Source organism: Panulirus ornatus, chromosome 45 (genome assembly GCF_036320965.1).
Source record: "Panulirus ornatus isolate Po-2019 chromosome 45, ASM3632096v1, whole genome shotgun sequence".
In the NCBI taxonomy this organism is placed as follows: domain Eukaryota; kingdom Metazoa; phylum Arthropoda; class Malacostraca; order Decapoda; family Palinuridae; genus Panulirus; species Panulirus ornatus.
In genome coordinates, this window is record NC_092268.1 from 3,570,331 (window position 1) to 3,583,513 (window position 13,183).

At 47.3% G+C, this 13,183-nt stretch overlaps 1 protein-coding gene across 2 annotated transcripts; it reads left to right on the top strand.

Moving 5' to 3' along the window:
- The first annotated feature begins 658 nt into the window (after positions 1-658).
- Positions 659-12,006, top strand: LOC139762828 (organic cation transporter protein-like). 2 transcript variants are annotated; one of them, XM_071687981.1, is made up of 13 exons: positions 659-722; positions 1,018-1,110; positions 2,371-2,512; positions 2,992-3,085; positions 3,818-3,921; positions 4,119-4,273; positions 4,680-4,848; positions 5,916-6,054; positions 6,448-6,536; positions 7,278-7,537; positions 9,527-9,711; positions 10,480-10,634; positions 11,510-12,006. In XM_071687981.1, the coding sequence occupies exons 2-13, from the start codon at positions 1,029-1,031 to the stop codon at positions 11,613-11,615; spliced, it is 1,680 nt and encodes a 559-aa protein (XP_071544082.1). In that variant the 5' UTR covers positions 659-722; positions 1,018-1,028; the 3' UTR covers positions 11,616-12,006. The 2 variants fall into 2 exon arrangements, with proteins under 2 accessions (XP_071544082.1, XP_071544081.1); XM_071687980.1 differs by lacking the exon at positions 659-722 and having other exon boundaries at positions 896-1,110; positions 11,510-11,756.
- Positions 12,007-13,183: the final 1,177 nt, after the last annotated feature.

A 13,183-nucleotide genomic window follows, 5' to 3' on the forward strand; every position in this document is an offset into this window, starting at 1 on the left:
GTCGGGAACAAATGTTTTGTGGACACTGTTGAACTGGACACTCAGGTCAGACACCGTCTGGACACTCACCTCAGTGACTGAAGATGTTGCTTGGAGAGATGAACACAGGAACATGTTCACCAGGGAGAGACCCCAGTGCCGTGTGTGTGTCTGTATGTTTATATACAATTTCTCATCTGTGGTGCAAGAGTTGAGGATGGTGTACGATCATGTAAATACCATCCCTTTAGAATATCTGTCCCTTAGAGTTATACAGGAACAATATACGTGGCTGAAGTTTGCATACAGATATGAAGATGTTCACTGCTCTTACTTCCGGGTGGTGTGTGAGGGAAGGTGATCACATTATACTTGCCCAGAACACACGGTTCCCAGGACACACACACACACACACACACACACACACACACACACACATACACGACCTTATATAAAACTTCATCTCCAACCACTCAGCTCCCTCTGTCCACTCGAACTCTATGTTGTTTTTAAGAAGGAAAAGAACTAGAGAGGTATAAAAACAGGAACATTGGAGGATGTATGGCTCCTCCTGAGATAGCAGACGACCATGATCATATGTCTGTCAGTGGAGGTGCAGGGTCTATTATCGTGCATGTCACGTTCAAGGTCCATCTATAAATCGAAGGAGCACTCGTGTCGGCCGCCCAGTCACAGGTTCTTATTGGTGCGACGAGGTGGCGTTTGATCTTCCAGAACCTTGGGTAATACACACACATCGCTCTACCTCCCACTAACCTCAAACCTAACGGAAGACACTCTTCATACTGACCATGACGTCATTCGTTATAACGTGAACCACAACAACAATAACTAACACTTGTCTTGACCGTCACAGATGGCTGACACTTGTGCACCATAATTAGTCATCATCGCCAGCACCTCCCTCCAGCCAGTGTTCCCCCCCCTCAGCCATCAGCCTCAGCCACCAGCCTCAGCCACTGTTCCCCCTCAGCCATTAGCCTCAGCCACCAGCCTCAAACAGCTCCTTCCTTACAGTTGGGGTCAACATGATCACGCAGCTAGACCAGGTCCTCACCCACCTGGGCACCGGAGCCTGGAATATCCTCACTTTCAGCCTTATTTGCTACAGTAAGTATACATGAGTGAGAGAGAGAGAGAGAGAGAGAGAGAGAGAGAGAGAGAGAGAGAGAGAGAGAGAGAGAGAGAGAGAGAGAGAGAGAGAGATGTGTACTAACTTACACCCACATCAGACGAGCTTCTGTCATGAGGTAGGCCCGTCCAGCGTGTAGTGTAGTGCACAGGGTAATCTTTAGTTGCGAAAAACGCGTCGTGCGAGTTGTCTACTGTCAGGTATACCGTGTGAGATGAAGAGATTGTGGGCGAGACAGATGGACTGGAACATGACAGCCACTGAAGTGCTGGCTTACTAAGCAGTCGTCTAATCCTTGCAATCATTGGGGCAGATGGCACAGGTGAATCTACCTCTGTGATGTGAGGCAGGATTTGCTGAGCCACGATGAAGCTAGTGATAATTAGCTGACGAACACCTAGGCCATACCTGACGTGACAACTCTACCGCATTGCCCATGTCATCAGCTCAGCCACGCCCTCCTCTCATGTGATGATAAGATAAACTAATTACCCTAGAAACCAATATGTTGTGCGTCTTTCATGCACCGTGACAAGTTGTAGCTTCTGTCTCACATTTAGGTTACTATCATATCAAACAAGGTAGTTATATTAAAGGTAATTACTGGTATAAGAAGTAAATCTACTCTACACTAACTAGCTTCCATAATTGATGTCTCAACCCACCCTCCTCCCACTCACGAAACAGCTTAGAGTAACTTAAAATTACCATGCACAAGCTTGCGCGCCACGTCGTAGTAAGCTGTGTGTAAACCTACACTCACACCAGACTTGTGGAAGGAAAGCTTTCTCCTCTCACGTGTGTTAACGATGATTAGCAGGAACCTCCTTATCTAGTCGTACACTGATGATGCCCACATTTTACCTTGAGATAAGGATAATATCTGAATCAGTCTATCGCATTTTTCGAAGTGGAAAGGCACATATTGCTTTACCTTCCAAATATGACCTGTGTTACTACAACTGAAATTCTGATTTTCTCCCACTGTTCATTACTCCATTTCTATTCTTGTATGTCATCTTCAGCTTCAGCTGACCCTCTCCTTCTGACTGGGGGCAGCGTATGTGGCTCATCCTTGCAGGTGATTATGACCGTATTACCTCAATACATATTTACGTCTCCACACAGTACTAGCCGGCCAGAGGGCACCACCAATGCTCGTTCGTCCATCTGATGTATGTCAGTGATGGCCATAAGAGCCGGCATATCATAACATGTGATCCACTTACTTGTTACAGATGCCTTTCTGCTGGTGCCCCATTCTCTGGGAGCGGCTTTCCTGGCACCCAGGGTGGACTTCGTGTGTCGGGATGCAGAGATCCTGGAGGTTACTGCCTCAGCCACAAGAAACAACCTTACCTCAGACAGTCTCGTCCTCCAGTAAGTTGTAGCTGAAGCCTTCAGCACCCGCGCTCCTGATCCACTCGAACCGTCAACTTATGGAAAGTTGGAAGTTCTTTGATATGTTCCAGGGTTTCCAGTTATGTTCCAGTGACCTGAAGATTTCTCATTGATCCATGTGTGTGTGTGTGTGTGTGTGTGTGTGTGTCAGTCTCGTGCTAACGTATGGGAAACTGTGTTATCTTGTAAGTAGGTCAAACCTCCCAAACATTATGCCACGTAGTGACCCTCACTGTACGACAAGTTAGTGTATTGTAAGATGGCTCGAAGGTGCTGCTACTTACAATGATCCTAGAAGTTTGGCTTCGTAACCCCATTGTAGGCAGGGCTTGTGTGCCTACTGCCCTCATTCTTCACTATTGTACTCCTCAAGATGCTAGTAGATTTATGGCGTTACACGTTCACCCAAAAGAAACAAAATCAATTACACTAACGACCGCCATTGTGCTCTTCTGCAGGGACCAGTGTAGCTACGTAGTCAACCAGACAACGGTGAAATGCACCACCTGGGACTTCGACAATTCCACCTTCGCGTCCACCGTCACCTCGGAGGTAAGGTGTGAGCAAGTTGGTCACATGTTCAATATCTAAGTGACAGAGGCAACATGTTGAGGAAATATATGTCGAGTCTCGACTGGCTTAGATGAAGACTTTCCTAAAGATAAATACAGTTGTTTTCTTCTTCTTTAAGAGAAATAGGACACAGTCGAAAATGGAAATAGTGATAGCTATATAACAGTGCTGTATGGGGAGTGTGGTAGCCTGGAGCAGGCCAGAATGTGTTATGTGGTTAGTGTGCAGTGGAGTACTGAGGTGCTGCTGTGAATGATGAAAACATGAGTGTCATAGGATGATAAGGGGAGGAGGAGGAGGAGAGATGTGGCTTGGAATACGTCAAAATAAAAACCATCATCTTGGCAAGTTTTTCTTTATGTTGAAGACTGTTTGATGACTACAGTCACTGACAGAAATCCACATGTCTGGGCCCTTGCTGGAATGACTGGGTGAGCGTGTCTGCTGGGTCTGTTTGATATGTTATCAGGTCGATTGTAGCCCAAGAGGGTATGATAACAGCTGAACTGGCTATCTGTGTTCGAATGTACATTATAACGAGACGAAATTATGGTAGTAAAATTATTTTTAAACTTTATATTAATTCAGACATGATAACTTCTACTTGATTTACTTTTTAGATAAGTTTACTCGTAGTGCTTGATGAACATAACCTGGAGTTGTTCTTCATGTTCATCATGAGTGAGTAATGTTCATGTCTCCCTCGTACAGTACCAGTTGGTGTGTGATAGAGAGTACCTGCGAGCATTGTACCAGAGTATCTACATGTTTGGTATATTTTCTGGTGCATTCTTCTCCAGTTATTCGTGTGATAAGTAAGTCTTTCTCTTGTACAGAATATGTTTCATTGTCTATATGTTATACTGCATGCACGACAGGTCCTATAATTGTCTATATTGCATCCCTTGGCTGTAGGATCGTCTGGTAGGATGTCTTAGGTCAAGCTAGGTTTCATCCTCATTATGAGATTCTAAAGTCATGATAAACATAAGTATATGTTCTCCTACTTCAGGTTTGGACGGAAGATCGTAATAGTGGTTGGCGTGTTGCTCTGTATAGTATTGACCCTTTCATCCTGCTGGCTACCAACTCTCTCGTTGATATTGATCTCTCGTTACTTCGTAGGAACCATCAACTCCTTAATCCACAGTGCTTCGTTCGTCATGGGTCAGTAACGCTATAATGGCGAGCATGTGACACACTTACGATCAAGTCTGCAATAACTTTATAACCGTCAAGTTAATATGTGTAGTTATTCCCAGGTGAGATATGTAACAAGGAAGCAATCCCAGCCATCATGTAACACTAGTGGTAAAGTAACATTAGTGGTAGAGTAACACTAGTGATAAAGTAACACTAGTGGTCATAGATACTTCATTTCCAGTGATCCATGTCAGTTTCTATGTTGTAATCCATAACATGATTATATTTACAACCCATTATGTTGTTCAGCTCCTCATTGTGTCTTCACTACAGATCGGATGGATGGTTGGTGGAGGAGGAGGCACGTGCGTGCGTGCGTGTTGAGAGATATGTCACGTGTTGTTGTTGTTATTGTTGTTGTTGTTTGCAGCGATGGAGCTGGCTGAGCCCCGGGTTAGAACAGTGCTGGGTTTCATAGTGGGCGTCATGTGGGCTTTGGGAATCCCTGCGTGGACGGGCCTGGCTTACCTCCTCCGTGAGTGGCGTCTACTGCAGTTCGTTGCCTCGTTACCCGGACTTCTGATGCTGCCGTTGATCATGTGAGCAACGGTGATGATCCTCCTGTTGTGGTAGTCAAATGACGACCCCGTTGTTGAGGTGTTAGTCTCCTGTTTATGAACGGGTTGTTAGGGACGCTCCGTCTCAGGTGTGTATGGTGTGCGACGAATGGCGTCTTTGATGTGTGATGATGCGTATTCTTCTCCTCTGTGTGTGCTCATCTTTCATGACCTCATGCACGATAGATAATCCCATATATCTATTGGTAAGTGCCTCATTCGATCGTTGCTGGTGTTTATTTGTTTCTCATCATTCTGATTATAGAAATAAGCATGACTTTCTTCACGAAGCAAACGCAACGCTATCTTCATCACACTTGATCAAGATTGTCATCTTAGTCGAAAATCACTTTAAAAGCCACTGGGATCTCGCCTACTTCCGCTGGTCCTCGAGTCTGTAAGTCATTCAGTGATGTGTTGATATCTTTGTTATCCACTCGACCTTCTACTGATAAATCATAGATAAAATGATCAATCTAAAACCCTTATCGCAAGGTCTCATTCTGATCTCGAAACCTTCACAAGAGCACGCCCGGTACGCCCCTTCCTTGAGCACGCCCGGTACGCCCCTTCCTAGAACACGCCCGGTACGCCCCTTCCTTAAGCACGCCCGGTACGCCCCTTCCTTGAGCACGCCCGTTACGCCCCTTCCTAGAACACGCCCGGTACGCCCCTTCCTTGAGCACGCCCGGTACGCCCCTTCCTTGAACACGCCCGGTACGCCCCTTGCGTATACACGCCCGGTACGCCCCTTGCGTATAATAATGTGGCTATTGACTCCAAAATCAAAATGACCTCAAATATCTCAAAAACTATCGTTCACATCACAAATATATGAGTTACTGGGGGTCATAGTTGACAGTTTTCATCCAGTAATGTAAACTTATGACTTAACATGACAGTTACAGCTGTAAACTTACATATGGAGGTTTACTGTACACTGGTGCAGGGGTCAGAGGTAAACCCAGTGTGGTACAGGGGTCAGAAGTGGTTGAGAGGTCAGGGGTGGTACAGGGGTCAGGACTAATGAGTGGTTTGTGGTCGTACAGGTTTATTGACGAGTCACCTAGATGGTTGATGGTACAAGGACGACATAGCGAGGCCCTGAAGGTACTCCGACGAGCCTCACGCTTGAACAAGGTCCCACTCCCTCCTGAGGACGAACTACTGCAGATGATGGCAAACATGGTGAGGAACAAGTAAATATATACACTACATACACACTCATCTGTTTACATGTTACTCCAGGACGCCTTTCAGAGCGACCTCATAATTAACCCCAGGACGCCTTTCCATGGGTTCCTTCAGCTCCAAGACTGTGCCAGGCAAATAACGGTTCACTCAGAAAGAGACCATCATTTCCCTGCTGCTGGAAGTAGCGCAGTCTTGGAGTACAGGATCCTATGGAGAGACGTCCCAGGTAGAGCAAGAACTCCTTACGTGTGTGTGAGAGAGAGAGAGATCCTAGTGTGACTCTAAACAAATATAGAGAATCTATATATATTGATGTCTATAATGAAATGCTATACTTAAGGTAATGATTCAGCCCCTCACCTCACTCTCCACCCACACCGCCACCAGGTTCCTCCTGAAGAAGGCGCTTCCTCCACCACCTCCACGGTAACATCCACTATTCTCAAGTCTCTGCGGGAAATCACGATTCTTGTGAGGTAGGTCATCAGTGAAGGGCGTGTGGCGTGACCTGATGACCCTACATATGACATCCAGGAACTCACATATATTGAGATTATACGTAGAGATGTTATGAATACGTCACATACAGAGGCTGTGGCGAGTTTTAGATCAACATAATGAGAATGTTTTATTCATGTTTGAATTATTGTTACACTAAAACTGACCATCGGTGTATTGACACCAGAACATGACCATTGTCACGTATAGACAACCCTTGACCTCTCACTGACCCTGATGCTTGACTACCCTTGACCTCTCACTGCCTCTCACCTCACATTACCCCCGACTTCTCTCTCTCTCTTGTTAAAAAAAAGATCATTCATCGTTCAAAACTTTTGCCATGAATGTAGTTCTTGCATAGTGACCATCATCCAGTTTTACATCAACACAACACAACCACAACACACCTGTACAGTAAGTAATGACCTCACATATGAACCCATCTCCACACACATGTCTCAGGTGCTTCCACTTCATCAACTTTGTTCATCAAAGAATTGTATCCACACGCATCCTGTCATCCACTTCATAACCTTCAACTGATCCACGCGATGACGTAAACCTGTTGACCATAACCTGACCCAACCACTGACCTACATACATCTCTCTGGTCACCACAGACCACAATAGTTATATATATAACCCTCATAACCCCATCGTACAGAAAGTTGTTGTAATACAACTACCTCACACAACTTCCTTACAACCCACGACAGAACGCCAAGACTACGTGCCATTACTGTGATCCTCTGTCTTGACTTCATCATCCTCGCCCTTGTGTACTACGGGCTGTCCCTAAGTGGTGGAAGCCTGAGTAACGACCCATTCGTCTACATGGTCCTAACTGGTCTGATGGAGATCCCTGCCTACACCTTAACCATCCCAATTGTCATGAGGTTTGGTCGACGACTGCCATCTGTCGTTAGCTTCATGACCAGTGGTTTCATGCTCATATTCATGGCCCTAACACCAGCAGGTGAGCAACGTCCCTATACTGCCTCCCTGGCGCTACACACACACACACACACACTACTGCCTCCCTGGCGCTACACACACACACACACACAGCACGTCCCTATACTGCCTCCCTGGCGCTACACACACACACACACACCACGTCCCTATACTGCCTCCCTGGCGCTACACACACACACACACACACACACACACACACACAGCACGTCCCTATACTGCCTCCCTGGCGCTACACACACACACACACACCACGTCCCTATACTGCCTCCCTGGCGCTACACACACACACACACAGCACGTCCCTATACTGCCTCCCTGGCGCTACACACACACACACACACCACGTCCCTATACTGCCTCCCTGGCGCTACACACACACACACACAGCACGTCCCTATACTGCCTCCCTGGCGCTACACACACACACACACACCACGTCCCTATACTGCCTCCCTGGCGCTACACACACACACACACAGCACGTCCCTATACTGCCTCCCTGGCGCTACACACACACACACACACCACGTCCCTATACTGCCTCCCTGGCGCTACACACACACACACAGCACGTCCCTATACTGCCTCCCTGGCGCTACACACACACACACACAGCACGTCCCTATACTGCCTCCCTGGCGCTACACACACACACACAGCACGTCCCTATACTGCCTCCCTGGCGCTACACACACACACACACACACACACACACACACAGCACGTCCCTATACTGCCTCCCTGGCGCTACACACACACACACAGCACGTCCCTATACTGCCTCCCTGGCGCTACACACACACACACACACACACACACACACAGCACGTCCCTATACTGCCTCCCTGGCGCTACACACACACACACAGCACGTCCCTATACTGCCTCCCTGGCGCTACACACACACACACACACACACACACACACACACAGCACGTCCCTATACTGCCTCCCTGGCGCTACACACACACACACACAGCACGTCCCTATACTGCCTCCCTGGCGCTACACACACACACACACAGCACGTCCCTATACTGCCTCCCTGGCGCTACACACACACACACACACACACACACACAGCACGTCCCTATACTGCCTCCCTGGCGCTACACACACACACACACAGCACGTCCCTATACTGCCTCCCTGGCGCTACACACACACACACACACACACACACACACACAGCACGTCCCTATACTGCCTCCCTGGCGCTACACACACACACACAGCACGTCCCTATACTGCCTCCCTGGCGCTACACACACACACACACACACACACACACACACACAGCACGTCCCTATACTGCCTCCCTGGCGCTACACACACACACACACAGCACGTCCCTATACTGCCTCCCTGGCGCTACACACACACACACACACACACACACACACACACACACACACACACACACTACTGCCTCCCTGGCGCTACACACACACACACACACACACACACACACACAGCACGTCTCTATACTGCCTCCCTGGCGTTACACACACACACACACACACACACACACAGCACGTCCCTATACTGCCTCCCTGGCGCTACACACACACACACACACCACGTCCCTATACTGCCTCCCTGGCGCTACACACACACACACACAGCACGTCCCTATACTGCCTCCCTGGCGCTACACACACACACACACAGCACGTCCCTATACTGCCTCCCTGGCGCTACACACACACACACACACACACACACACACACACACACACACACACACACAGTCTAATGTACCACCATCACAGGTCGTAACTACATCATTTGGTTCCTAGATCCTTAACTACACCAGCACGTGGGCTACCACTCCCCCGTTTTCATCATGTATGCATCACTACATCTGGTCGACATATACAATGAACCAGAATAACTTGACGTAGACATAAATGTGATATGTTAATAATGAAACAAATAACGAACCATTGAGGTTCAAATTGTCTATCAGTAATGTGATCGTGGTTGACAGCTTACGGCTGGGTTGTGATGACCTTCGCTATGGTGGGCAAGGTCACCATCTCTGCTGCCTTCCAGATCATCATCATCTACTGCAACGAACTCTATCCAACTGAGGTTCGAAGCCGGGGCTTCGGGACTTCATTTATGATGTCTCGCATCGGCTCCATTGTATCACCTTTTATCATTGACCTTCTGGTAAGTCCGCCTGCGGCATGATGTACTGAACACCCCACACTGTACCTGCCGCCTGCGGTATGTTGTAGTGAACACCCCACACTGTACCTGCCGCCTGCGGCATGACGTACTGAACACCCCACACTGTACCTGCCGCCTGCGGCATGATGTACTGAACACCCCACATTGTACCTGCCGCCTGCGGTATATTGTGCTGAACGCCCCACACTCTACCTGCCGCCTGCGGTATGTTGTACTGAACGCCCCACACTCTACCTGCCGCCTGCGGTATGTTGTAGTGAAGACCCTCTACTATACCTACCGCCTGCAGTACATTATAGTGAACACCCTCTACTGCACCTGCCGCCTGCGGTACATCTTATGATGTTATTAATTTTCAAACATGTCTGCGGCTTTCACTTAGGCGTGTCTCATACCCTGACAACGCATCTCATCTCTGTAGCTCTGGGATCTCCTGTGTTATCTAGTCTCCTTATCTCTGTAGCTGTGTGATCTAGTGTTATCTATCGTCCGTATTGATAGATAATGATCAGAAGATAACATTGTTTATGCCCTGCTGTTCATACCATGGTTAACTCTGCTCTGTTCAACGTCTGTTCCACGTCTGTTCAACGTCTGTTCCACGTCTGTTCCACGTCTGTTCAACGTCTGTTCCATGTTTTGTTATCTCTTCCATCTAAGGTTCTGTCACACATGAGACAAGACCAGATAGTAGCCTCGATGTATCATGTTGTTCACGTTTTCTTTATCATCCTTCCATGTGTGTAGGGGCGGAGGCATCCGTGGGTGCCCTCTGTACTCTTCGGTGTCGTCTCCTTGGTGGCAGGGGCGTCTACCCTGAACTTGCCAGAGACTAAGGGAACGACAATGATCGACACCATAGCCCAGTTCGAAGCCCCGAGTGAGAAGTCACCCTCCCGCAGGTCAGTGTCTCTTATCATCACCACTATCATTATGGAATTCACGTGACTCCTTCCTCTCTCAGGCAGCTCTTCCACAGGTCAGGTTGCGCTACAGGCAGGAGGAGGGTAATCCAGGACTCCTTCAGAGCAAGAAGTTCCTCAATTGTATTCTCTGTCTTCGTCTGATGTCGAAGGTAACACACTCCACCAAGGCGAAGTTCCTCATGTGTTCGACGCCCAGATCGCTAAAAGTAGTGTGTGTTTACCTGTTTGTACGTACGGGGAGGGGGTTGTACACTGGTGGGGCCCCATCTCTTGTACTGTACGAAGGGAGTTGTACACTTGTGGGGGCCCCATCTCTTGTACTGTACGGGGAGGGGGTTGTACACTGGTGAGGGCCCCATCTCTTGTACTGTACGGGGAGGGGGTTGTACACTGGTGGAGCCCCCATCTCTTGTACTGTACGGGGAGGGGGTTGTACATTGGTGGGGCCCCATCTCTTGTACTGTACGAGGAGGGAGTTGTACACTGGTGAGGGCCCCATCTCTTGTACTGTACGAAGGGAGTTGTACACTTGTGGGGGTCCCATCTCTTGTACTGTACGGGGAGGGGGTTGTACACTGGTGAGGGCCCCATCTCTTGTACTGTACGGAGAGGGAGTTGTACACTGGTGAGGGCCCCATCTCTTGTACTGTACGAAGGGAGTTGTACACTTGTGGGGGCCCCATCTCTTGTACTGTACGGGGAGGGGGTTGTACACTGGTGAGGGCCCCATCTTTTATACTCTACGGGGAGGGAATTGTACACTGGTGGGGCCCCTAATCAAGGCCATCCCTTTACATCGCCTTATACTCCACGAACCTGTCTCACTAATGCATTGTTTACCTCGTCCACAGTTACTGGCTGAACATCAAACGTAAAATGTCTCGCGTCCATTCGAAGTCTGGATACGTCAGCAAAGACAATTCCCCTACATGTGATTCTCTAAAAGGTGATCACTGACGACACTGCGACAGTGAGCAGTGTCAGATCCTCCCTGCTGGTCAGCAGGCCCGATACAGTGAGCAGTGCCAGATCCTCCCTGCTGGTCAGCAGGCCCGATACAGTGAGCAGTGCATCCCCCTGTGTGTCGCTCACAGACAAGAGCCTTCAAAAGAGGGCGACCAGGACGGTAGTAATTCTCCCCTCCTGTATAATCACTCTCTGAAAGAAGGAATACAGGGAGCCATTACTCGTAACCCACAACCCACAACCATGTTATACTCATATACGTATATGTTCGAGGTTTGAGGTGATGTTATGATTTTGTTATAGTTATTAGAAGTTGTGTTTGGTAAATGTATCATCTGACCCGATATTTTCTACGAGATATTAAACCAACGTCAAATATTTACATTTCTTGTCTTTGATTTACCTTCCCATCCCTCTATATATGATATTATCCCTCCATATATGATATATGATCTTCTGGATATTATATCTATATTTCATGTATGTTTTAACTATAAATCGAAATGACATAGATTTCTGAACACCTCAGTCCATGACGCGGGAAATGGCGATCAGGTATAATAACAAATAGTAATGATAATATGAATAATAATGAGAGAGAGGAGAGAGAGAGAGAGAGAGAGAGAGAGGTTTAATGAAGCAATGTTTAGAATCATTATTCCAATTCTCAGTCTTCTGTTTAAGCTTAAACAACCTTAATGACCACCTGAGACCCCGAGGTCATTATACCCAAACAATCGAACCATCGTAGTGAAGATAATTGACATTATTATCTGACTGGCCAGAAAAAAAAAAAATTATATGTTACTTGAAATGATTTTACGAATTTGGATCTGAATTTTTGAAAGTCAAGTTATCATAAGTCACAAAATTTCCAATTCTGATAAATTCCAATTCCAAATAAGTAATAATTAGCAAGCACAACTCTCACAACATACAACACATCTGGTTATATTCTTTCATTTTATTTCTGTGTGATAAATAAATGCAGATTCTCAACATGAAAATGAGGTAATATAAGGGAAAATGACACACACACACACACACACACACACACTGAATTAAATGCCTGACTACTCAAATGCCTTGTTCATAACCAAGTCACGTTCTTATGTCCCATCCAACATCAAGTTCCTCACCTTTGCGTTGTCTTTTATAATCTTTATACAACTTCCTTTGTTGCTATGTGACCCCTACCTTACCTCCTGTACCTTAGCCATCCGGGCCTCCTCATCCTCCTGCTAATATTTCTATCATAGTTGCTCTACGACCACTTGGGGTCGTCTTCCTCACCTCGTATACACCTTCACGTACATGTATCAGACAGAGAGAAAATGAGATGACATATATCTCGGCCCTGACTTCACTATATCTGACGCTGGTGTGGTTCTTAGGGCAGTGTTGGTGTGTGTATATATTATCATAACCCATGTTGTTGCTAACTGTATCTTGCCGTCTTGGTTGTCACTGCCTTACCTCGGCCTCCAACAGAGTCCTGTATCTACCAGGTTAATGCTGTATCTACCAGGTTAATGCTACATCTACCAGGTTAGTACTGT